Raw genomic sequence first — 26,675 nt, 5'->3', positions numbered from 1 at the left:
GGGTTACTCGCTGGTATGCTGCTCAGCTTTGCCCTGATGTGGTCTGCGGGGAAGGTTCTGCCTGAAAATACAGGAGGACTGTGTTCAAGACTGACCGACTGGGGTAAGTATCCTCCCTCCACCCCCGTATGCTTTCAGTCCCTCTGGCACCCGCTCCTCGCCTTGTGGTAGAATTAGGCGTGCTCTCCGTCCTGCCTTCTTTGCAGGGGCGTGTTGTCTTTCATGGGCGAGTGCGGTCCAGTTACTTCACTCACGCTGGCCCGTTTGATATTGTTCAGGTAGGTCTTATTGCTGTTCTTTAGTTTTGTTGCTATCCTGCATGCCTTTCTTTGTTTAAAATGTCTCTTTCTCCCTTAGGTATGCGGAGCTTCACCGCAGCGAACTGGCTTGGTTGAGCCCCGCTGGTAAATGATGGCGCATTAAGAGCGCTATCATGCGGTAAGTAAGCGCTATGCGCAGCGCTGCAAAGTCTTGCCTTTGCTAACCTGCGTTTTCCTTCCTTGTAGGTCGCGGTGTTCTTCAGTCCGAGTGGAATGTCCGGAGTGCTGCCAGCCGAGAGGCGACCAGCCAGGTAAGCCTTTTGAGCAGTTCGTAATTTGTAAATGTCTCTACTGCTTTCTTTAACGTTGCCTCTATCTGCTCAGGTCGTTTGGTCCGGGAGGCGTGCAGATTCAAGTAAGCTGTTCTTAGTAGCTGCGAGTGTTTAAAGATGAAGACTGCAGGTAAAATGCTGCTGCTAATGATGTTCCTTTTGTCTCCTTGCAGGTTCTGCTTCTCCGAGGCTCGTGGGAATAGCTGGACACGGTGAGCATCACGTTGCAAGCTGCAAAGTAACACGAAGCATGTTCTGCAGTCAGGGTGTGGTTTATATAGCCCAGGTAAAGTAGTACCAGGGAAAGTAGTTCCAGGCCTGCCACACCCAAAACACTAGACTGCATAGCTTGGTTCTTAGGGAACCAAGCTATGTGGATGCCTCCATGGTATACAATAAAGTAGTGCCCAAGCACATTGTTGTTCATGGTGTATGAGCTTGGCGCCGAGACTGGCCCCATGAGGGCTTTTGTAGAGGATGCCAGGCTCTAGAGGCCAGAGTCCCGACTCCACCTGGCAATGGGTTTGCCAGAGGGGGTTATGGGTGAGGGTCATGACAATGCCCCACAGGTTTCTTGAGGCAAAAAATGTCATTGGAATCTGAACTTAAGCACATGGTTTTGGGAACTACTGCGTTCATGGGGATGGAAACTAGTTGCAGTTTTAGTCACAATACTTGGGATCCTCATGTTCTACAGTTGTTTTATACACTGCCTGCCAATCTTTTGTTCTGAAATTACAAATTAATGTGTACACGCAATAAAAGCGAAACCCACTCCCGTATTACATAAGGGTGCAAATCACGAAATTGAAACAATCAAGGAATTCATGTCAATTAATGTTGAAGATGACGATTATAGTAGCATGCATAGTTCAGAATTAGATACATGGCCAGATGGAGGGTTTGTTAGGCCAGAAAGGACCCCAACCATGTATAGTATGTATATTATGTTGGCCGGAAACCAATCGCATCATGTGACCAACATCGCAAACACAGAATCGTCAGTATAACTAGTAGAACCACAGGGTGTCCATTTTGTGTAACATCCGCCATTTGCTTTTTTCTTTTCTGTCAAATGCTTTGCAAAATGTTATTTTATTCTGAAAGCTCATTCACAGTGCGAGGCCACAGCCTGCATGTTGAAAGATCAACCCAGACAGGAATGCTAAAAAGTACAGAAATGCATTGTTTTCCTCCCTTGCAGGCAAGGAGAAACGGCATTTAATCAGCGGCCCAGGTTCCGGCCTGTCACTCTAAAGCTGTAGCAATAGGCAGTTAAAGCATGAATTCTACTCTTCTAGCGGTCCTCCTTCGCGGATCTGCCTCAGAACAGGCTGACCACTAGTTCACAAATAGAAACGGGTAGATAACTTGCTATGGAATGTATCTCTCTCGCAAACACAATATCCTTGCTGAACAGGTGCTTTATGTTCTCCATAACAAAGAACTGTCTCTGCAACTGTTGCTAAAATGAGTATAATTATATTGAAGAAGAAACTTGTCATAATGTGTCATATTTGTCATGATTGTCAATCACCAAACCCTAGCTCTAGAAGATACATTATGGGCAGTTTCATGTGCCGTCAAAGATTGTATGTTTGTATAAATGTTGCTGCTTGAGCGATGCTCGCTCTCTTGCGTCTCACGAGGTCTGGGTGACGCACGTTGCGAGATGTTAGACCCAGTCAGCCGACTGAGCATACTTTGCAATAAATCATAGTACTTGGAAAATCGAATCTCGTGTCTGTCGTATCACTAGTAAATGGTGATTGTGCCTTAGTTTCCATATGCAGGTGGTCATCAGGGCCTAGCACAATGGCTGCTGGATGGTTACTCAGTACTAAAGAACAAAGACCCTCTGGGAAAGGTGGCCTACTGGATTAGCTAGCCGAGGAGAACAAGTTACTTACCCCTGGCAACGTTCTTTCGACTGAATGTTCCTCCAACGTATTACTCATCTTTGACATGTACTGTCCAGCTTCGGCTGCTTCGGAAAATCGTTTGGCAAAGGGTGCCCTGCGTCGATGGCGTCAAGTCGATGTCCCTTGGAGGCCTCGGTCGTGGATGACATTGGATATTTTAAGTAGCACACACGGCGCCCATTGGCCTCAATTCTGTTTTTTCCCTTCCTCGTGCAGCAGATATGCCCATAACACGGGCCTGACAGTACTCAGCTTTGTTGGAATGAAAGCTGTAATTGCATGGTAAATTCTACAGAGGGGTAGGATGGGAGGGCGTAGAGGAATCCGTTGGAGGATCATCCAGTCGAAAGAACGTTACCAGGGTTAAGTAACTTGTTCTTCGAATGGATTGTGTTCTCCAACGTATTCCTCATCTTTGACCACATATAAAGCAGTATCCAAGATAGGAGGAGGGTGAATAATTTAGACAAGCAGATTTCTTTTTGTTTTCTTATTAAAGGGCAGATTAAAGGACTGTTTTACCAAAAGCAACATCCTGAGCATGAGGGGTATGCAGAGAATAAAGCTTAATAAACATGTGTATTGATGACCACATTGGAGCATCACAGATGTTTTTAATAGGGACACCCCTTTGCAGGGCAGTCGATGTGGCCATGCCTCTGGTGGAATGAGCACGCAAGCCCTCAGGAGGGTCCTTGCCAGCTAGTCTACAGCATTCAGAAATGGTGAGAGTGATCCACCTAGACAAGGTCCGTTTAGAAACAGCCTGGCTCAGTTTGTGTCCTGTATACCCCACAAAGAGCTGGCTGTCCACTCGCCCACTTGGAACATTGTGGAAATATAAAAGCTTAATGCTCTCCTAGGGCCCAAACTATCGAGCCTTTCCTCTTCCTTACTAGGATGCAGAGGAGGATAGAAGGCTGGCAGCACAATTTTCTGACTTAAGTGAAAGTCTGAAACTACCTTAGGTAGAAAGGAGGGTTTCACCCTCAACACAACCCTGTCCTTGAGGAATATAGTTAAGGGTGGCTTGGAAGAAAATGCCTGCAACTCGCTCACTCTACGTGCAGATGCAATAGCAACATTTTAAAGGTTAACAACCTCAACATATATGTGTGCAAGGGTTCAAATGGGGCACACATCAGTAATTTCAAAACCAGGTTGAGGTCCCAAACCGGAACCTGAAAGGTAGAAGGCAGGAACACATTTGTGAGCCTTTTAAGAAACAGAGTGACCAGTGATCTTGAAATAGGAGCATTCCTCGGATGAGCGCTTAAAGATTGAAATCTCTGCCAGGTAGCCATTAATGGTTCCAACCTGAAGACCGTTGTGCGCTAATGAAAGCAAAAAGGAGAGAACATCCGGAGTTGTACACTGAAAAGGATCAACATTCTTTTCCCTGTACCAGTCGCAAAGCCAAAAGCAACACCTCCATCACGCCATCCGGGAGGTCCCAATCCTTGTACCTCAACCTTTCAGAAACCAAGCTGAAGGTTGAGAGTCTTGACCTCGGGATGGCGAACCCGACCCTCCTCTTGCAAGAAACGATCCTCTCTTTGTGAAAGACGTATCGGAGGAGAGATGGACGTCCAGAAGGTCCGGGTAGCACGTCTCCTTGCCCAATCTGGGGCAATGAGGATCATGTGGGTCCCAAATTGCCTCAACCTCCTGAGTACCCCAGGTTTGACAGGGACTGGAGGAAACGTGTACAGTAGTGGGAATTCCCAATCCACCACAAACGCGTCTCTTAGAGCTCCTCTCAGAGGAAATTCCCTTGAGCAGTACAGCTCGCACTTCCGGTTCTCAGCAGTCGCGAACAGATCCACTGGAGGTGCTCCCCAAAGGGCAAAGATCTCTTGAAGGACTTCCTGAGATAGTTCCTGCTTGTGGGGGACTGTGCCCCGTCTGCTCAGAGCATCCACCGCCGTCTTCTCCTCCCCGGCCAGGTGAACTGCTGATAGGGAGATTGCTGCATTGCCTCTCTGCACAGTGGTAGTGACCCTACGCCTCCTCTCTTTTGAGGTAGTGCATGGCCACTGCGTTGTCGGTCATTATCAGGACATCCTTTCCCCATACAAACGACAGAAACGCCTTCAGCGCTAGTCTGATTGCTCTCAGCTCCAGAAGATTGATGTGTAGATTGGACTCCGATTGAGACCACCGACCGCCGATTGTCAGATCGTTGGTGTGAGCTCCCCACCCCGTGAGTGAGGTGTTCGTCACTACTGTAATCTCTGGCCATTGATGCCAAAAAGGTTCTCCTTCAGAATGTTTTCCTCACAGGCCCACCACAGAAGATCCTGTGAGACTCTGGCTGGAATATGAAGTCGGTCCGACATCTTTCCTGAGAATTGGAACCATTGTGTTCTCAGAGCCCATTTAAGGGATCTCATTCTCAGGCGGGCCTCTAGCAACAGAAAAATGCAGAATGCCATGAGGCGGAGCAACCTCAAGAATACGAAGGCCGGAAGACTCTGGGCACTCTGGAATTTTGTTATCACTTGAGCCCTCACCTTGGGTGGTGAGCACTTTCCCAAGGATGTGTCTAAGACAGCCCAGATGTACTGGAACTGCTGGGTTCGGGAGTACTCGCCCTGATGTCATGATTCCTGCCCCTCATGTCCCCAGCCCTCCAAGATGTCAGGCTGGAGCCAGGCCACAATCACCTACATGGCCCTCAAGGGCCTCTCCATCCCTCCAATGACCCACTTGGAGTCGGACGTGGCGCTTGTGTCACCAGACTCACTCACTCCCATAGGATAACATTGGGGATCGGACTTGTAGTGCATTGATGGGGACAAGATGGATGCCCCCACATATTTCGGTTCTCAGAACTGCATGTGCAGTCTAGTCTTTTGGGTGTGGTTCAGCCCAGAGACACCTTGGATACCCAGAGACTATTTAAGCCACGCCCAGGCTGAGAAACATGCTTTGTGTTTTCTGCACCTGCAGCGTGACACTCCCCGTGTTCGGATCGGCCTCCAGTAAGCCTGCATCTTTCTTCTGCGCTCAGCTCCTGCAAGAACACCGTTAGGAACAGCCTTACCTTGCGGCGCTTCTACCCATCAGTCATCGCTCCTTCTGTTCCGCGGGCATCTTCGGTGGTGTCATTCCCATCCAGGCACACCGCTTCCTAAGGAAAAGGTAAAAGAACAGAAAAAAGGCATTAGTAAGCATTCAGCAAATCTTTGCTTATTTTTTAAAGACTGTACAAGCTTCAAACGCTTACTTGAATCGAACGTCTCATCCATCTGCAAGAGGGAAAAGACACTCCAGGTTAGCGTGAAAACATCTAGAGGCGCCACATACCGCGCTTACTCACTGTATTTCTTCTTCATAACCGGCATCCACGCTGAAAACGTCGTAGCACCTAAAAGATACAGAAAAAGAACGCAGTTCAATACAAATACGAAAGGGTTGCATCGCACTCTCACTCACCTTCAGCGCTACTCATCTCAGCAGCACCTCACCATCCCCGGACGCCGGCTATCATCTAAGGAAGGAAAGGAACGAAGTTAGAGAACTGTTCAAAAGAATCATTATACTTACCTGTCTGACTCTTGCCAGTGAAGTAACTAGGCAGCAACGAGCCCGTATCAATCAACGCGCCCCTGCGCTGAAAGCAGGACGGAGAGCACACTTTCCAAGAAAACAAGGTGAGCTGTAGATCAAAGGGAGGGGTTGGACCCCGGGGAAGAAGGGGTTCAAGCACACAGAGAAAATAGGGAGTTAAACTCTACCAATCCTGTGTTTCAGGCCCAGTCTCCAGTCGAGTAGACTCCAGGGAAGGGTTTGAGGTCGTAAGAGGTCAGAACAGGCTGAGTGACGTCCCCTTGGATACCAGGTGAGCGTTACACCTGATCAGCCAATCGTCCAGGTAAGGGTAGACGTGAATCCCCCCCTCTTCTGAGATGCGTCAAGACCCTCGGGCAGAGGTCAACCCGAATGGCAGGACCCGAAACTGATAGTGTGAGCCGCCAATGGCAAGTCTCAGGTATTTCCTGTGCTGAAGATGGATTGGCACATGAAAATAAGTATCATGTAGGTCCAATGACACAACCACTCCTGAAATTGGAGGGCCTGAAGGATCTGAGAAAGAGTGACTATTTTGAATTTGTCCTTCGTGAGGAACTTGTTCAAGTATCTCAAGTCCAAGATGGGTCTCAGTCCCCCGTCCTTCTTGGGAATCAAAAAATATGGGGAATACCAACCCTTGTTAATCTCTGCTAGAAGCACTGGTTCTATAGCGCCTTTCTCTAGCAGGGTCAAGAATTCCTGCACAAGGAGCGGATCCGGAATCCTCAAAGAGTCTTCCCGGTGGATTGGTGTGAGGCTTTTTTTTATATAAAAGGAAGGCAGTAACCGTGGGTTATTGTTTCCAGTGCTCAAGCATCTGAAGTAATGTCTCGCCATTCTTCTAGATGCTGAGACAGTCTACCCCCAACTGGTGAGCTGAGACTCAAGCCCTCAGACCGGTTTTGAAGCGGCTGTAGCAGTGGCCGATGGCAAAGAGGCTGCTGCTTGAGCTGGCTTGGCACCTGTACCCGGTCTACCATATGGACATTTTCATTGCCCTCTTTGACTGCCCATTCCTCTCGCCCTTCCAAATGAGGAGTAGTAGCAAAAAGATCTACCCCTCCAAGGCTGAGGTTGCATAACAGCGGCACATAAAGACTTGGCCGCCACTTTAGAGGTCTGCAACTTCTCATGGCTCTCGTCAGCCTTGCTGCCAAAAAGATGAGACCAGTCAAATGGCATGTTGAGAAGTCGAGCCTTCACATTGGGTGCAAAACCCGACTTTCGCAACCACGTAAACCTGCGTATCGCAGTGCCCATAGCCATGGACCTGCTGTTGCCATCTGCAGAATCCAACCCAGACTGGAGGGACTCTCACATGGCTTCCTTGCCGTTCTTAATAGCCAGGAAGCCATCCCTTTCTTGCCCTTCGGAAATATGCTTCACAAAGATTTTCCAGGAGGGCAAACGTGGAGTTGGCAGATTTAAAAGCCATACTCCCAGCCTAAAATACCTTTCGCGCCCACCCATCTACAATCTTATCATCCCCATCAGGAGGGATGGGAGGGTACACTGCCTGTTTGGAGGTAGCCGTAGCTGCCTGGACCACCAGACTCTTCAGGAGCGGGGTTTGTTGACAGTTAGGCGGGATAGCTACTGGGAGGGGCGGTATTTTCTTGTAAGAGATTTGTTTAACTGCCGGATTAGTCTCCGGAGTGTCCCAATTCCTGCCACCACTTTCATGAAGAGCCACAGGGAAAGGTAACACGAGATCCGTAAGTGGACCCTTGTCCAAAATGTCAGTTAGATCATCCTGATCATAATGCACTGGAGGTCTAGACCAGTCCAAATATTCAACAACTCTAGGCATAAGTTTACTGTACGAGGAGTCGGCATGCTGCCCTGGGTCTCCAGTTCAGGAGAGGTGTCTGTACCACTCGCATTTTGCAAAGTTTCACAGAGATCCTGCATCCCTCTCTCCTCTGAATTGAGGCATTCAGGCACATTAGGGGTTGCAAACTGGAGACCAAAAGGGGAATCATCCTCATCCGAACACTCCTCCTCAACAAAGGAAGCAAGGGACTTCAAACAAATACTTTTTTGGTAGAGAGGTATAGCTTTTCTCTGGTGTGGTACCCAGAGGCTTCGAAATTGTCAAAGGCGTTGACTTTGACGGGTCAGTCACTGGGGGCAGCGCCAGTAAAATTGGCGCAGCAAGCGTCGACAGTGCAGTTGACGGCCTGACAGGGGTCCAGGACCCGATGGGCAGTAATGACGGCCGTGGACGCCGATGGCTTCAAAGGTGTTGACGACCTTGACCTCTCACCATGCCTCGAGTGATCCTTCAATGCCTTGTCTGAACGAGGTCTCGAGGGCGATGTGGATCACACCGTTTACTTGGGCTCGAGCGCATGCGAGTATCCGGCCAAGACCACTCCTTGCCAGCTTCCACAGAAGGCACGGTCGGAGCCCAGCCCTGTTTATCAAAGATTTTAAGCATTTCCACACAGAAAGCCTCACACTCTTCCGGTGTCGACTTTTTGGACGGGTATTTCACCCGCTCTGGGGAGTCGCCTGACTAAGAGAAGGAAAATGACTGGCGGTGCCTTCTCCTCAATCTCTTCAATGAAGACGAAAAGTGTCAGGAACCACTCCTAGACTTCGAGCGCTTGGCCTTCTTCCTCTGAGGAGAGTCGTCTCTCAACTCATCGGTCAAAGATATAGCAGGTCAGGACTGATGGGATTTGGAAACCTTGCCTACCTTGAGCTTCCCCTTTCATTCCCTCAAGGCCTTTCCTGTCATGGATTGATACCTTGAGCACATATCCGTATTGTGGCCCTCACGGAGGCACCACAGACAGACTCGATGCAGGTCCATGATGGACATCTTGGAGCCGCAGTACCGGCATTTGTTGAATCCAGACTGAGGTGTCGTCGAAGTAGGAGACAAAGACATATTCGAAAAACCAACAGCAAATCCTTTCACAAGTAAGAGGCATGCAGAGTTTCTCACAAAGCAAACGTGTTTTCAGAAAAACGTAACTGAGACCAACGGGCGCTGTTCATGCTACTTATAACATCAGATGACGTCATCCTCGATGGAGGCATCCGAGGGACATCGACTCGAAGCCTTCGACTCAGAGCGCCCTCTGCCGAAAAAATTTCCAAAGCAGTGGAAGCTGGACATTACATGTCAAAGATGAGGAATACGTTGGGAGGACAATCCATTCGAAATAGGTATTGATTAGTCTTCTAAAGGCAAGTTCGACTGGTATCGTTTTCAGGTATAAATGGGAGGCCATAGCAAAGGGACATGGCCTAGATTTCGAAACCTATGAATGGGTTGTAAGTGGTGTGGAGATTATGCATGGGGAGATTGGGCATGGGGAGATTGGGAGGATACAGTGTGTCTGAAATTAACTCAAATGAACTTTGGTCCAGTTCCAAGGGAGGGTGCATTGTTTATGCTCTATGGGCTTCATTTGGTCTCACTCTGGTGGTGGAAACAGGTTTTTCTGTTACTGGAACAAGAGATTGCCCCCCCCCCCCCTTTTGGTACACTATGGCCATTTGGCCTGCTTACCATTTTATTGCATTTCTAATCTAGATGTGTAAATGGTTAACTCCATTACTGTAACTACGCGCATTACCTTACATTACGTGTAGTTTTAGTTTTTTTTTATTTTAGGACTCAAAATAGAGTTAGATGCCCCACCCTCTCCAAATATATATAAATAATGTTGCCCCATTGCTAAGTGCAAGGCTCTTATGGCTATTAAAAAGTATTCCAGTAAAAAGCAATTTGGGTGTGAAAAATATTTACTAAGAATCACATTTGCATCTTAGTTGTATGTTTTCTTAAATTTCACAGAGGCCAATTACCTACAATGGAGTATCAGGCAGTTAGACTGGTTGCCCTGAGAAATCAACGCGGGTGCCAGTGCTTGCCAAACTAAACTGATAAGTTCAGTATGTTGTGCTCCTGCCCAATTCTTGCCACCCCATAGATGTTAATGCTGATCTCACTGTGGAAAAAGGAGACGTTTGAAAAAAAGAAAACATGCTTGATATGTAAATGAATCCAGAGAAAAATAGTGTGTTGGGGTTGCAGGGTTTTTGAAGCTGGATGTGCTTTTGACATTTGAACTGTCCGTGAATATTGAGGGGTATGCTTTAACAGTAATGTAAAGGTGAATCAGATTGTTCCATTAAGGGTTTTTATAGGTATTTACATCAAATGTATTTGATGAAACCTACCATATCTGTATTGTAATGGTGTTTTTATTCATAGGTTTTAATGACTTCAGCGAACGCTTTTTTCATTAGAATAAAGGATTTGAATAATTTCCTGTTTTAAAAGACAACATATCTTTATTTAATCAGGATAAGAGACTCAAACAAAAGGGCATCATGTTAAATTGGTGTAGAGACACTTACTCAAAATGGTGGTCATGAATAGGCCATGTACGCTGTGACTAATCTCAGCAATTTGTCGTCCTCCCCGGGGGTGGGGGAAGGGGGCTAGGGGGCACCCCCTTTGAGGCTTTGGAGGTGAACCTGATGGTAAAGACCATCTCTAAGGATCTGGGCAAGTGGGACCATACTGGGGGTGGGGGGTCTAGCATGTCTAATTGTGTTTAGTGTATTGGCCCTGGCATTAGTTACACACAAAATGGGTATGTGTTGACTTTGTTTGTCTTACTTAAATAGGGGTACTGATTTTGAGGTTAAAAAGAATTTCAAGGGTCATGTTTTTTAAAAGTACTCCTGGTTTTCTTTGCTATAACTAAGTAACTTTATAATGTTCAGGGCACCCCGTTGGTTCAACACAATTATTACAGGTTTTCCAAAGGTGCTTTATTTGATTTGCATAGCATGAATCTACCTTGAACCCAGGGGTGGTAAATGTTGCCCAGGACTGCACCCTTCAGCAAAGAACTGCAGGTCACCCCATATCGAGCAGTGTAGCCATCTCCTGCTGTGGTTCATTCATGCAACTGTTTGCTTGATATGCCCTACTATTGCATGTGGACCTGGGGTTAATTTTTTTATCACATGATAACCAGGCACCACACACCTTCATTTGGCAGCTTGGAAGATTTCCCAGATACCTGATGGGGGCATTCCTTTAATAAACAGGATCAAACACCAACTAAGGGCCATTTGCTGCACATAGTATGCTGTCACATGTACCAACCGTAGTCTTGAGATTTAACATACTACATTTCTAGAACAGGTCCAAAATGGCATGGAATGAGAATATTTGTTCCCTAGCTTTGACACACTTCACAATGCTCCGAAATCTATTTGGAAGCACACCAATTCATGAGAGCATCGAACAAAAAATAAAACAAGTAAACAGCCTGCCACCGAGATGGACTCTCATAAAATCAAAACGAATCTTCCTAGCAACTGAGCATGACCTTGCCCTAACAAGGACCATGGCAATAAAGTCCTAACTGGCCTCTCAATCCCACCCTCGGCCCTTTGTAATCAGTATCGAATTATGCTGCCGGAGGACAGAAAGTTATGGTAAATAAAATGTCCAACACAGGTTAACTGCAAGCCAGAATTCTGTTGAAGTCATACCACAACTACAAGAAAGATGCTACAAACTACCCAGAACTTCCACCAAACTGCTAACCCTGGATAATTTTGCACCACAAGCCAACCCCAGCTAGACTGAAAATCCCAAAATGCCTAAAACAAAAATAAAAAAAAATAAAGACACGCTTTCTTCATTTACATACCACACATTCCCCCACACCGGGCCTCCTCAGACTGCCTCTATCACTCCCCGACAAGCTCAAGGCTCACTGGTTCTGGAACTACATATCCTGCATACTGCACAACTACTTTAAATTGTGCTAATCTAGCCAATACTTCTTGTTGTGCTGAAGTATTCCACGGATCACAAGGACTACACCACGTTGTCAAATACTCCAAGCAAACCCAGTTTCTAGGACATTTATTTCAAAGCCCCTCTCTGGACAATCGGGGATAATCAAAAGTTACTAAACTGTAAATGAAGATCTGAGATGTATAGCTTAACATCGGATAGCCTCAGTAGTAACTTACCTGTACAGCAAGAAGCATTTGGTAAAAATACAGCTTGGCAACGGATTCTTTCAACCTGGTTTTTGCCACCACTCTTTCAAACAATTCTCCCCCTTCCATTCTAAAGAAAATGAAAGATATACATAGGCTTAGATGATACACAATTGAAACTGTGGACACAACACAACATGGCCATTAAGATGGCAAATCCAACCAACAAAAAAAGACAACTCAAAATATACAAGTCTCTTTTGGTTTATTATCAAAATCAGTACCATTTTGTTTACTTGCTATTCTATGATCTCATGATTACTCTAAATTTCAACACGTTTTTACTGTCAAACAATAGCCATTTACATACACAAAGGACATGTAACATCTGAATGAACTCTTACATGTCAAACCAAATCTGTAAATCAACGTTACTGAGAAAAAAGCTAATCTTAAGTGTAAACAACTGCAAACAATATGAACTCCTAGTTAATTGCTCACCAATTACTAGTTCATGGAGCACCACCCACTTGCAGGGAGCACGGAATCGGACCAGTGCAGTTCATTTGTATTTTTTTATTTTTAAAAGGGAGCCAATAGCAAATGGGTTGCTCCCCCACTTAATCAGCCCTACATTGTCTGAATGCATCTCCCCCACCCCTCAATTTGTTGCCAGTTATAGACAACGTGCAGGGCATGAGCATGACCTAGAGGCAATATTGTTTGTGCACTGTATGTGCTATAAGATCAAAATCGTAATATCTGGACCATTCCCGCTCTATACTGGTGAGCATTGCATTATTATGGAAACAAGGAATGCCGGAGTTGCTATGCCAAGTACATTTTGCTGATTACTTTTCCCTTTATATTTAGGCAATAAGCCCAGAGACTGCGGGCCATTACCACATAAGAAATTGCAAACAATTGCATGAAAGAAAGAGGGGCTGATACAAATGTTCGCTTTGCCTCTGAAAAACAAAGGCTTTGGAACAGAGTTGGTTTATTGTCTTCCAGTTGAAGCAAATGCAACTAAATAGTTAAAATATTCCTAGGTTTCTTGTACACTAAGCCCAGGCTCGAAGGCAGTCTTCGACAGCATTTAAATACTGTTATAGATGTGCTTCTGTCACTGGGCTAACCTGAACAAGGACTTTCAAAGTGCCTGCATCCGACCACAAAAAAACGAATGAAGAAAAGATTGAAAGATGGAACCTCACACCACTGTACTGGGATGGAGGAGAGGAGTTTAATTTAAACAACAAAACATTTTGTACAAAGGCGATTTCTCAAGATGTCTTTAATAAAATAACAGAATGTCAATTGGAACAGAAATGGCCATCAAAATAGGGAAGAACACAAAGCAGAAACAGCCCTATGGCAAGGAGCCTTTTGTATTGAAGGATTGCATGACTTATAGAGGAGTAATAGCAGGAACATACACCAGGGACAGGGTGGCATAATATATTCGAAATAGAGAGCCTGATGCCAGTCTTTAGAGATTTACAAATTATAGAGTAATCCTGAGAGCTGAATGCAATAGAGGTGGGTTGAGAGTGTTTGACTAAGTGGGTGGAGGGGTGGTATTGGACTCCTCCCATTGCTAGAAGGGGGTTGAGGGTGATCCCCCGTCTGAAATGTTGTACTGAAGAGATGCCTTTGATAGCCAGGGTGAGTTCATTTTAGTGGTGTGGGCCAAGTAAGGAAAATGAGTGAAAGCAGGAGACGGCACAGGTGGGAGGGGAAGAGTGGGGAAGGACTGAAAGATTAGGAACCGACAAGGAGCAGGGAGTTCAAGAGTGAATGTGGATACATGCATTCAGACATGTAGTGGGGCATGAGGGGGATCAAGACCATAGATTTATTTATAGGAAGTAGGAATTTAAAGAAAGCGATTTTGCATGGATCCAGCATTTTGTTAGTGAGGTTGTGGATGGTCTAAGTAGGTTACAAGAGTAGAGATAAGGGTTGTAACTCAGAGGTGCTTGAGGATTGAGAAGATTATTCTAATGTTTAGGAGATAGAGTCTGGCTGCAATGACAGTAGTCAGGATGAAATAGTAGAGTTTCAGGTAGCCGTCAATGAGGACACCAAAGCTTGTGAGCCATAAGTGAGGTCAGGGAAGGAAGAGTGTTGGCATCAGAGGCTAGGTGAAAAATGACATCCACCTTTGTAGAGTTTACCATGATGCACCATGGAGCCATCCAGTGGCAGATTGCGGTTATGCAGTTGGTTTGGAGATTGCCACGTTGAATGATGGGAAGGAGGCTATTGGAGTACTGTCAGCTAAGAGGTGATAGTTCACCTCAAAAGAGGAAATTAGTTTGCTAAGGGAAGAGGTGCATATGGTGAAGAGGAGTGGGTCTAGGGCTGATCTTTGAGGCACACTCACGTGAAGGGATGTCCCATGAGATGAAGACTGAGTGGTCAAAGACAGGAGGACAACCATTTGATTATGGTGTCCATGAAGCCAAGCAGGGAGGAGTTTGAAGGAGGCATGATCCACAGGGTCAAAAAGCAGTGGAAAGAGGCGGTCAGCAAGTCAGTTCTTTGGATTTCTCTTGCCCATGTCAAAGAGATAAGAAATAGAACGCATGTAGCTGCGGTGAGAGATACAACCAATCAGGTGGTTTAGGTAGATGGTTTAAGCAACACTTACATACTTCGTAGAAATGTTCTCGTCATCTCTTTTCACCACCCTTTTTATTGGACCGTTTACCAATTCATGACTTTACATTGTAACGTATGGGTCATTTATATAGCAAGATTTATTTTTGCAAATACAGATATTTTTCGGATGTGACATTGTACACGCTTTTATAAATATAACTGAAAAGATGTTAGTGTTCATAACAAAAGCCTTTTAAGATGGCAAAACCATTAACTTCACACAGAAATAAAATAAAATACGTACAGTTCTAAAACAATGTAGTAATAATCTTCGGAATGGAAAAAATTGTCGATCTTGATTATGCAGGGCTAAAAAAAAATAAAGAATGATTTACATTAACAGTACTCAATGTGCATTCACTTGTGGAGCACAAAGTGCAAAACCTCACTCATTCTTGAACACCACCACGCAAATCAAGGAGAGCAATTTTTCTCCAAATGCAAAACACTAGTTTAATTTCAGGTCGACTATGCAATTATTCAGATAGAAAGCTTGCAAACACTTTTCTTTATCATAACTTTACACCATTTCTTACACAAATAGTAGCTAGGAAATTCTTTTGAATTCATTATGGTATCGGTCTGTCACAGTCTGCCCAAAATAATTCTATTGCATCGTTTAAGCCTTTGTTAAAAGCTGCAAATAAATTTAAGAATAAATCAGGTTTTCACTTCTGAACCACCAAGCAGGAAGTGCTCTCGCCATTGAGAACGTTCTACATATGCATGGACACTTCTGCTCATCTGATGCGTAAGCACTGGTTTATGCCATTACATGTAAACAATTGATTGCCATATTTGTGCATTACATGTTGGTGGGAGGGCGATATGCAGGTGACACCTATAGAATGCTGCACAATGAGGGTGGTGTTATTAGCGAATGCCCTTTTCAAAGTTTTGCCTTGGCACCACATTTTATTCCCCCACAGGACAGACAGGGTATGGATGCATCTTTTACTGTCTCATAGGAGAACTTCAACCTACCACATTTAAGGCAACGGTTTTAGACTTGTTCCCAAATCTCTTATATTATATTGACACCAGTTTGAAGTTATAATGCAATGCAATCCAATACAGGAATGTCTTAAACAATTCATCAGGTTAAAAGTAGGTGTGCCAAGACCAATGTTTGAAAGCAAAGCACTCCAACCAGGACTCTACGAAGTTGTTTACAGCAAACAGAGGCCAATATAGGAAACGAGTGGCAAAAAGCAACATTTGCCGAAGAAATGGGAGAAGGGACTCTCCCAGGAGTTATGGGAGGAGTTAGGTAATAACTCGCATGATTCGGGTGCTCTGCTTCTTCTCGGATGTACATATAGTCTTGTCATTCCTACTTCAGGGTGTTGTATGCAGAGAAAGGGAGGCCGATTAAGTCAGGTGGGTAAAACAGGAACCAAGTCCTAAATTTTGCAACTCTTCATAAAGAAATAGCATAACTCTGCAGTTGAACTGAACCGGCATGGGCAGACCGCCAAGTAATCTTTAAAAAGGTGGCAACGTTATAGATGTTTCCTTTACAAAATGGTTGTAATCTGGGAAAGTGGAGAAAGCTGAAACTGCGACAGCATTACTGTCAATATTCAAAAAACGGACAAAGGGCTTTTCCATTAACTTGATGTCAAAGATATAAGTTAGTCACTACGGTGAGTAACGTACTCTTAGTGCTTAGTCCCCTTTCCTCCATACTGCATGGGCGTCGCTCACGAGGGACGGGAGACAGAACCTTTTTCACCAGAAAAAAACCTTCTTCCCCTTTAAATTTAGAAGCGCACGGGGGTGCGGCCCTGGGATCATGCACTGCCCTGACTCTGCCCTCCAGCGCCACACCTCGGTCCCCACAGACGCGTCGACAATAGATTCAACATTGCCTAATGACACCAGTTTTATTAGGGGGGAGGTTGGTGGGACGTATGGAGGAAAGGGGACTTGCGTTAGCCACTACAGTGAGTAACGCTCAATTACTCCTACGTCCTGACCCCTTTCCTCTACACTGCATGGGCGATTACAATTGAGTGTTACCCCAGGGTGGAGAGGACACCCTCCTTAAGCAAACAGGTTTCTAAGAACCGCCTGTCTAAAAGCCGCGTCTGATCTAGAACCGGCATCCAAACAGTAGTGCTTGCCCTGCTTATGGCTTGCCAGAGGACATGCCGCTGGAAAGCGATGGCCGTTGCCTTGGCTCTGACCACGTGTGCGTGCATGTCGGCCGGCAGTGGCTTGTGCTGTTCCTCGTCGGCTTATTTGATGGCCGATACCATCCAACTGGCCATGGAGGCCTGATACCCCAGTCTTGCTCCACCTAAGGTGGTGACAAAAAGAGCATCCGACTTGCAGAAGCCCTTGGTCCTATCCAGGTAGAATTTCAGGGCATGCCTAACATCAAGGCAGTGCAGAACTCTCTGTGCCTCTTCGTTGGGCTCGGCAAAAACAATGGGCAACACAATCTCTTTGTTCAGATGGAATGCGGACGGCACCTTAGGTAGGAATGCTGGGTGCGTTCGAAGGACTACCTTGTCCCTGTGAAACCTAGTGGATGGCTCTGATGTGAGCAGCACCTGGACTTCGCCGATTCTGCGAGCTGAGGTGAGGTGAGGCCGACTAACAAGGCCGTCTTAATGGTGACCAGCCTGATGTCAGCGGACGCTGCCATTGGTTGAAAAGGTTTGTGCGCCAAGGCGCCCAAGACTATGTTGAGGTCCCACACGTGGTGCGGCCTCTTGATGGGCAGGTAGAGCCTGGCGAGACCCGTCAGATGTCTTTTGACAATTGGGTTGGAAGAGGAGAAACTCTCCTCCCCCGAGTTTCTGTAGGCGCCAATGGCTGTCAGGTAGGTGCGGCAAGTGTCTACCTGCACACCTGCATGGGTGAGATGTGCCGAAAAGGAGAGCACATCTTCCAGGGAACCTGTCAGAGGTTCGAGGCAGAGTCTGCCCAGTGACAGAGCCTGGTCCACATGCTTTTATACTGGGTCCTGGTAGATTTGCTCCTGGGGCCCTGTATGATCTCTAGATTAGCCTGAGAGAGGCTGAGGTGTCCTAGCGTGATCTGTTCAGGAACCACGCTGTGAGGGCGGGGTGGATGACCCTGCCCACTGCTGCGCCAGACGATGTGCTGGGCCCGTCGGCAGGCAAATGGCAGGCCTCTCCGAGAGTCTGAGCAGTTCTGAAAACCATGGCCTGGCTGGCCACCAAGAGCTATTAGGATGATGATGAGGAGGCAAGAATCCTTATCTTGCATATCACCCTGTGAATCAGGGGAGTGGGTGGAAATGCGTATGCTGTCATTCTGTCCTAGCTGATCTGAAAGGCATCGCCTAGGGAGCCCGGGCCCTAACCCTGCCAGGAGGCGCACCGTTGGCACTTCTTGTTGCCCCAGGAGGCAAAGAGCTCCACCTGAGGGTGACCTCATTCGCAAAAGATCTCCTGCAGCACTAGGTTATTCAGCTGCCACTCTTAGTTTTCCACTCCCAGTCTGCTGAGCCCGTCTGCTTTCAGGTTGGATTCCCCCAGCAGGTGGACCGCCCTGAGGTAGATTTTGTTCTCAAGGGCCCACTCCCACATGCTGACTGCCAGCATGCACAATGGGGGGAGGGGGGAAATCTGGTACCTCACTGCTTGTTGACATAGAACATGCTGGTCAGGTTGTCCATCTGAATGAGGACAACCTTGCCCTCGATAACCGGAACGAAGGCCCCTGAGTGCCAACCAGATGGCCTTCAATTCCAGCCAATTGATATGGTACTCCTGCTCCTGCCGGGTCCAGGTGCCATGGATGCAGTGGTTGTCCAGAGTGACCCCCCCCCCAACCCTTGAGAGAGGAGTCTGTGGTGATGGTGATCTGCGGTGTAGGTCGTCGGAAAGGCTTGCCCGTAGGCAGGTTGCAGCCCATGGACCACCATGTGAGGTCTGGGTGAAGCGATGGGAGGAATGCTGATCATCTCTGACTGATGTCCCCGTTCCAGGATGCTGCAAAGTGCAGCTGTATCCTCCTCATCCTGAGTCTCGTGCGGGGGACAGCCAAGAGGACTGCTGCCATGAGACTCAGTAGGTGTTAGTACCACCAAGCCAAGGTCACTTCTCTGCTGAGGAAGTGCGCCATGGCCCTCTTGATGGCTGTGATCTTGTCGTCCGAGGGAAAAAGTTTCTCGGAGCACGTGTCCCAAATGAGGCCCAAGGTGGTCAGTCTCTGCGTGGGCTGCAACTGAGACTTCTTGAGGGCGAGTGAAAAGCCCAGCTTGTGCAGTGTTCTCATAGGAGCGTGGGAAGTACGGTGCACTGCTTCCGGAGATGTAGCCCAGACGAGCCACTCATCGAGGTAAGGGTAGATGTGGTGGCCCTGAGGAGGGCTGCCACACAGTTCATCAGCCTGGTGAAGACCCTGGGGGCCAAGTTGAGGCCGAAAGGAAGCACCTTGTATTGGAAATAGCAGCCCATGATCCTGAATCATAATGATGAGGCTGCCAGATCGGGACGTGTAGGTACGCGTCCTTCAGTTCAAGTCTCCCTTGCACAATGTCTCCGCTATCAAATTGGAGTAACCATCTTTAATTTTTGTAGAGGTAGGGAGAGGTTGAGGGTGGAAAGGTCCAGCAGAACTCTCAGGCCTGCCTGGTTCTTTTGAATGGCGAAAATCCTGGCGTAAAAGCCCAAGCCTCACTGGGAGGCTGGGACTTCCTCCACTGCCTGGCTCTCGACGAGCGACCGGATCTCTGCCAAAAGAGTTGCTGTTCCAACCTGTGGGAGGGGAGGAGGGAGGAGAGCCTGGGATAGGGAGGCGGTACCTTGTGGAGACTACAGATTGGATCCACGGCCCTGTGAAATTCTGGCACCAGAAATATGCGTGAAGAGCAAGCCTGCCCCCACTGGAGACCCGTGGACCTGGAGGGGTGTGTCATGCCTTCTTTCCCTCGAAGGCGGTTGCGGAGGAGGGGGACTGGTAAAAGCCCTTACTCCACCCCACCACTCCTTTTTGTTGTTTGCGCCGATGCTGGGACGGCGAACTGTCAGGCTGCCTGGACCTCCGCTCTTGGAAGCCGCAGAACGCTCCGTACGTGCGCCCCTTCTCAGAGCGCTGCTGTGACTGGGTGTACAGTTTGGGCGTGGTCTTTGTAAGGCTGGATAAAGACTTGGCCGTTTGAGAGCTGCTTTTCTTTTCATCCAGCTCCTCGTCTGTTGTAGAGTGGAAGAGGTCACCCCCTTCGAACGGAAGATCTAGTATGGGTTCCTTGACATCCGGGTTGAATTTCATAGCACAGAGCCAGGCCGTTCTTCTCAGGACCGTGGCAATACAGATGGCACGGCCAGAGGTGTCAATGTGGGCCACGGAGGCCTCCATGATGTCTTGTGCCACAATCTTGGCTTCCGCCAAGCCCACCTTGAATCTTGATTGGCTCTGCGCCGGAAGCTCTGGCAGGAAATTTGCAATTTCCCCACTAGAGCCTCTGGTTAACAGCTGCCAGCATGGCATCCACCTTGGCTTGACGCAGGTGCAAGGACGCTTTGGAATACAGCTTCTTCCCGTACGCCTCCAAGATCATCTCCTCCTTGCCTAGCAGCGCCGCAGAGGAAGCGTCCGAGGACGACTGAGGCTTGGAGTACAGCGATGCCGCAGCGATCACTGAGGAGCATGGCTGAGGATGGGCGGATAGCAAGAGTGTATCCCACTCCATCTCACTGTATTTGGCGTCCAGGCATTTATTTACCGGCTGGGCTGAGTGGGGCTTGAGCTATCCCTTCTTGGCCAAGGCAACTACGCCCTTCTGCATCGGGATCCCCGTTCTGGCCACGGGACGTAGCTGCGAGGACCACCATCTGCTGGTTGCTCGACCTCGGGTTAAGGAAGGCCCAAGTACTCTGCCAGCCCTGCAAGACATTTGAAGATGGAGTGTCAGGATCGTCCTCATCTGTGTCCATCTGCAGGTCTGGAGGGTCCAGCACCGGAGGGGGTGCTAGGAGCTGCTGGCTGAGGTGCGGGGACAGGAGCCGGAGGCTGCAGCGGGGGCTGGTATGGAACTGCCTGCCCAATCGGTTGGGGCACCGGAGCAGGCTGTTGAGGCTGAGCAGGAACCACAGCTGCCTGTACTGGGACCTGCGGCGTCAGAGCCATTGGAGGGAGCAAGTCCCTGATGGCATCCCGGAGGATGACCCCATCTGTGGAGATTTAATGAGCCCGAAGAACTTTTCTAAGAACCTGTCCTGGCAGGCTGGATTGGTCATAGGGGGTACCGACGGAGTAGTGGGCGGCTGCTGGAGCCGTTGCGTGCCCTTCCTGTTTGGATGCAGCGGGAACCTGACTTGCGCGAAGGAAGGGTAAGATGTAGGCCACAAACCTGGTTGACACCAGTTCCACCTTGACACACGGTCCTCCACCTGCCTTCCTTGGAGGGCCGTTGGCCGGATGTCTGGATTTTTTTGAGCAGCGGCCATTTTGTCGAGCTGCCTTCCATGTGCCCGAGTCTTGTTGTGTGGCTCACTGGGCCCACCCCGTCCAGGACTCTCGAGTGTGGATCATGGGGCCTACCCCGTTCCTCAGGCCGAGGCCTGGTAGGATTTTCGCCTTTGGTGGATCTGACGGTAGACGTGCATAAAGGCGCCCCCTCGGACATGATGCCGGTACTAGGGCATAGCCACTAGGGTGAAGCCCCAGTAAGAGAACCTTCCGGTCCCTCAGCACCGTCACCGGGAGGATCGACTGATCCCTTGGCCTATCAGCTGGTAGCCGATTCATTCTCAGTACTTGTGCTGGTATCAGGACCGGAGCGGCCCCTCCAGCGCGGGTGAGTCCCTTGCGGGGTGCACTGAAAAAGAGCGGCCCTACCTTGGGCCTGGATCTATGATCGACAACGTCCTTTAGGTCCTTTGGAGGCGATCTCCGGAAGAGCTCCCTCCATCTGGATAGTTTGTTCTTCAGAGACCTTGAGGAAAGCGCGCTGCACGCAGTACAAGCTTGCCAGCCGTGGTCAGGGCCAAGGCACTACAGGCAGAGGGCGTGGGGGTCTTTAGTCGGGAAGAGCCCGTCGCAGGATGGACACCTGCTGAACCCTGAAGAAGTCGACATGCGCCGGGGATGAGCGAAACGCCTGAGGACCGAGTACCTGAAAACACAAAGACAAAGAAGTATCTGCATGTGGAATTACATGGCCGAAGCCAAACCGAGGAGCGCTGGTGAATTCGGCCCATTCCTGTCGATGTGGAAAAGGGGACTGAGGTGTGGCGCCGGAGGGCGGAGTCAGGGCAGCGCATGCTCCCAGGGCCGCACCACCCGTGCGCCTCTATATTTAAAGGGGAAGAAGGTTTTTTCTGGTGAAAAAGGTTCCTTCTCCCGTCCCTCGTGAGGGACACCCATGGTACTTTTTATTAAAGTATGGTCACACATAGCACAATAACATCAGCACAATCACATCATTACACGTGTCGAAGTGTGCTTTCTGTGAAAGGAATCAAACTATTCACAATACATTTGTTGGGCATATTTACAAAAAGGTCTTTTTTTACATGCCATTTGGTTACTTATTGCATATGTGGCAAATCCTTGGATGTCATACCTTCTCCCATGGGGAGGTGCCTTCGGTGGCCAGGGCGATGCGGCCACAGTCCAATAAACCCCCTGAGGGTGGTGCACTGCGGGTGGATCACATGGGGAGGGAAAACCCTCATGGGATGAGGGATGACACCCTAGGAGAGACTGGGTATCCACCCCTGTCCCAGCTACCTCACTCCCATAACCTCTCCAGAATCCTGGAATCTCTCATACTTCTATGTATGTGAGCAAGGCAGAACTTCATCCTCTCCTAAATAGTACCCATACGAAAAAAGTTATGATATTTTAAAGAAATGTGGAACCACAGTGAGCAGACCAGCCTATTCAATCTAGCAGATCTCTGCAATAAAATAAAAAGGAAAGAAGCACTTCTGAGGGCAAGCACTTATTCTGCCAGAGACTGGGAGAAAGCCGGGACGCCCAGTAAGAGGCTGCGAGCTCCAGAGACAACGGAAGGGAAGGCAGGCTGGCAGACGAAGGCAGTCCTGAGGACTGGAAAGCGTGACAGCTTCGAGAAGGATGGTTTCTGCTGTTGAGACGCTGCAGACCAAACAAAACCACCACAAGCACCACAAGTCCCACATCTGACGGAGGAAGCTGGGAAAAGGGATGCCCTCGCGAACCAGAAAAATTGGTACACAGAGGGGCAGAAAGACACTGGGAACCAGAGAAGGAGGTGGCAGGCAGAGGAGGGAGAGGAATACCCCGACCCTAGGGCCTGGGACCCTGAAAGCCATAGGAACTGGTGGTAAGCAGAGAAGTGGGAGAAATAGCCCGTACTGAAGGTCTGGGACCCTGAAAGTAATACTGAAGAATTGTTCACATCTATGCTAATATAAGATAGCACTTGGCAGGAGAGTGAATCAAGCCTACCTAGAAGGAGAAGTCCCAAAGCCAGGCAAGTCTGCGACTTGCACCCATAACAGAAATACATCAGTTGCTCATCCTCAGGCACAGTACCTGGGAGAAAGGTGAACCAGGTTGGCTGTGCAACAGGTAGTACTTGACAGGAGTGTAAACCAAGTCTACCTAGAAAGAGAACTGTTGAAAAATTATTCAGACAATCCCAATCATTTTATAAACTTTTCATGTGGTTTTCTCCAACTTGGTCTAGGGTCCAGGCACAGATCTTCAAGTGGAACAGGGCAAAATAGTATAAGTAGGGCATGTCTGCTTCGAATTTAGAATCATACTTGTGTATACAAATGCTGATGTTGCAGAACAGTTGAGGGATTAGGATTTAAATGAGGGAGAGGAAGAAAACTAAAATAGGATAGGCCATCTATTTGTCACTAGTTACCTTGCATTACTAATGTGCATGCTATTTATTGCCAGAGTGAGAAGAACATCCCAGAATTGCCTGGAAGCGAGTACAAGATTGCATACAGTGGATGTAATGGACATGCCATTTGTTTGTGACAAGAGAATATGTGTTGCTTATGAAGAAAAGTCAAATTCTTTAGATGCAAAGGGGATGTATTTATTTATTATGCATTTGTTAGGCGCTTATACAGTAATTGAATTCTGTTTCAAAGTGCCCACAGGGCAGCAGGGAGGGAACATGGGATTGAAAAACAATGAGTACAGTGCGGGGAAAAAAGACAAGCCTACTATGCCTTGGGAGTATTCAGAACGTGCAAGTGCAGCGAGAAGAGGGGGAAGTGTGGGGGTAAGTGCTGGAATGTCCGTGCTCGTGGGTGAGCAGCAGATGAAGCGCATAGTAAGGCAAGTGCTATGTGGCCTGGGGCCGCATTGGGTAGAAAGGTGCAAGCCTACATAAGGCCGGTTGGCGCTGAAGCAAATGCTGAGAGGTAGACAGAGGCTGGGGCGATTGGGTATGGGAGGCCAGGTCCCTGAGGGATACATAAGTGCCCTGACCACGAATCACAGCAATTGTGAGATTAGCAAAGGAGGGACGAAGTGAAGGAGGTGGTGAAGAGGAAAGTCTTGAGGAGCTTCCGGAATTTGAGGACATCCTTCTCAAGAAGGAGAGGGAGGCTGTTGGGAGCCAGCTGACGAAAGGGATCGGCCTCCAGTCCTCCGTTTAGCTAAATGATTTACATAGGTCTAGAGAGTATTTAGTAAGAGAAAGTTGCAGATAGCATGGTCCCAGGCCCCAGACAGCCTTGTGGATGATGCTGAGGGATTTGCATTTGTATTTTATATAACGCCTTAAACCAAAGTGCTGCACATTTTAAAACAGGGTACAGTACAAAATAATGATAGGCAGTAAACATCAATCCTGGTAGCAAGCAACAAGGGGCAATGAAGATGGGTTTTCAGAGACGAAAGCGAGAGTAAACAGAGAGAGCGGATGGAAGGGTGGGAGAACATGCCAATGTGAAGGAGCAAGAAGCTGAAAAGATCGGAAACTGGGCACATGGAGGACGGGGAACGTTCAGTCTAACGAGGCAAGAAGAGCGGATAGAATGTGAGGGAGTATAGAAAGTTAAGAGTGCAGCAAGATAGTCAGGTGCAAGCCCATAGAGGGATTTAAAGACTAAGCAAAGAAAATGGAATTTGAGTTGGGAGTGAAAGGTTAACCAGCCAAGTGTGGCAAGTGAAGAGGAAATGTAATCTCGATAAGAGAGAAGACAAAGTAGACAAACAGAAGAATTATACATTGATTTTAAAGGGAGCAAGACAAGAGCTCAGGAGACCAAAAAGAGTGGTACAGCAGTAGAAAAGTCGGGAGAAGATTAGGGAGGAGATAAATTTAGTAGCTTAAAAAGTGAGAAAAGGACGAATTTCGCGAATAATATAGGGATGGAAACGACAGGAACGAGAGGTAAGAGAAATATGGTGAGCAAAAGAGATTAGAATCAAAGAAGAGGCCAAGATTGCAAGCTGTGGGAGAAAGAGAGACTAGAGGGAGGAAAGGATATGAGAGGAGGTGGAGGATGAGGGGGAAGAGTGTTAGCAGGGAAGAATATAACCTCAGTCTTCCCTACATTCAGATTGAGAAAGTGAGAGACCATCCAGGATTTGATAGCAGAGAGACGGTCTGTAAGGGTGTGGTGAATTTCAGGAGTGAAGGACGAAAAGTATGGAAAAAGTTGTGCATCATCGGCGTAGAAGTGATGAGAGAAACCACCAGAAGAGAGATTATGGCAGCGAGTTGAGAAGAGAAAAGACTGATCCTTGGGGAACTCAATGCTCGAGGGGGAAAGGTGAGGAGGTCTTGCCAGCCCAGGAGACGGAAAAAGTTCTGTTAGACAGATAAGAAGAGAAACCAGGAAAGGACAGAACCCCTAAGACCAAAAGGAAGAGAGATTCCAAAAGCAAAGAATGATGCAGAGTCAAAAGCAGCAGATAAGTCTAGAAGACGAAAAGAGGAGTGTTTGAAATAGCGAGCTGTGAGATGAGAGTTAAGTACACAGATCAGAGCAGTCTCAGTAGAGTGAAGAGGACGGAAGCCAGACTGAAAGCGAGGAAGTAGAGATAGATCAGTGACAAATGATGAAATCTGAGAGTACACAAGACGCTCTAAGAGTTTAGAGAGGTAGGGTAGGAGAGAGAGATAGGATGGAAATTAGAAACAATAAGAGGATTAGCAGTGGGTTTTTTCAAAATAGGAATGATAGTTGCATGTTTAAAGGCTGTAGAAAGGACAGATGTACAGAGACAAGTGTTAAGGAAAGACAAGATACAGTATAAGAAAACGGTAGACTTTAGGAATAAGAGCAGATGGAATTGGGTCAGTGGGGGTTGCAGTGGGATGAGCTTTGGCTAACAGGAGTAGCACATCAGAGTTGGAAATGGGAGAAAAGCTAGCGATGAAGGCAAAAGAACTAGGAGGAGATGAAAGTAAGGTGGTTGGGGCGAGAGAATTTACAATGTCTTTACGCAAAGAGTGAACTTTAGAAGAGAAAAAGTGAGCGAAATCAGATGCGGACAAGATAGAGTTAATAGAGTGATCAGGGGAAGGAGCCGTGTTGGAGTTTGAAAAAGACTCCTATTATGGGCAGATTGGGTGTGAAGATCTCAAAAATAGGCAGAGATTAGACAGTAGAGGGTGTGATTACTTTTGAATTTAATACTTGCTGCAACCGGGAGCCAGTGAAGAGTTTTTAGGGCAGGAGAGATGCAGTCCCTGGGCTTAAGGCCTAGGATAAGTCTCACTGTCCTATTCTGGATTAGCTGGAAGGGTTGTAAAGTAGAAGAAGGTAGATTCAGGAGAAGGCTATTGCAGAAGTCACGCCTAGAGAGAACCAGGTTTCTAGTAACAGAGCTTCTGGGGGAAAATGAGAAAGGAACAAGTTACTTACCTGTAACTGTTGTTCTCCAGCATGGGTCTGGCATGGATTCACATGCTCATGAATATTCCCCGTCGTCAGGCTGGGAATCCTCGGTAAAGAAAAAACCAGTATCAGTTTCGTTTCTGATCT

General features: G+C 47.7%; 1 protein-coding gene across 2 annotated transcripts in view; it reads right to left on the bottom strand.

Annotated features, from left to right (window-relative positions):
• Positions 1-26,675, bottom strand: part of CHEK2 (checkpoint kinase 2) — an 816,762-nt gene that overhangs the window by 365,409 nt on the left and 424,678 nt on the right. For both annotated transcript variants that reach the window (XM_069619359.1, XM_069619360.1), the window contains 2 exons: positions 14,990-15,054; positions 12,109-12,208 (listed from right to left, as the gene is read on the bottom strand). In XM_069619359.1, coding sequence (XP_069475460.1) covers positions 12,109-12,208; positions 14,990-15,054 — 165 coding nt within the window. The remainder of the gene's footprint in view (positions 1-12,108; positions 12,209-14,989; positions 15,055-26,675) is intronic.

Source organism: Ambystoma mexicanum, chromosome 10, assembly GCF_040938575.1.
Source record: "Ambystoma mexicanum isolate Mex_15411 chromosome 10, UKY_AmexF1_1, whole genome shotgun sequence".
Taxonomy (NCBI): domain Eukaryota; kingdom Metazoa; phylum Chordata; class Amphibia; order Caudata; family Ambystomatidae; genus Ambystoma; species Ambystoma mexicanum.
Note: the sequence above shows the minus strand (reverse complement) of the source record. Positions and strands in the feature narration are given on the sequence as shown.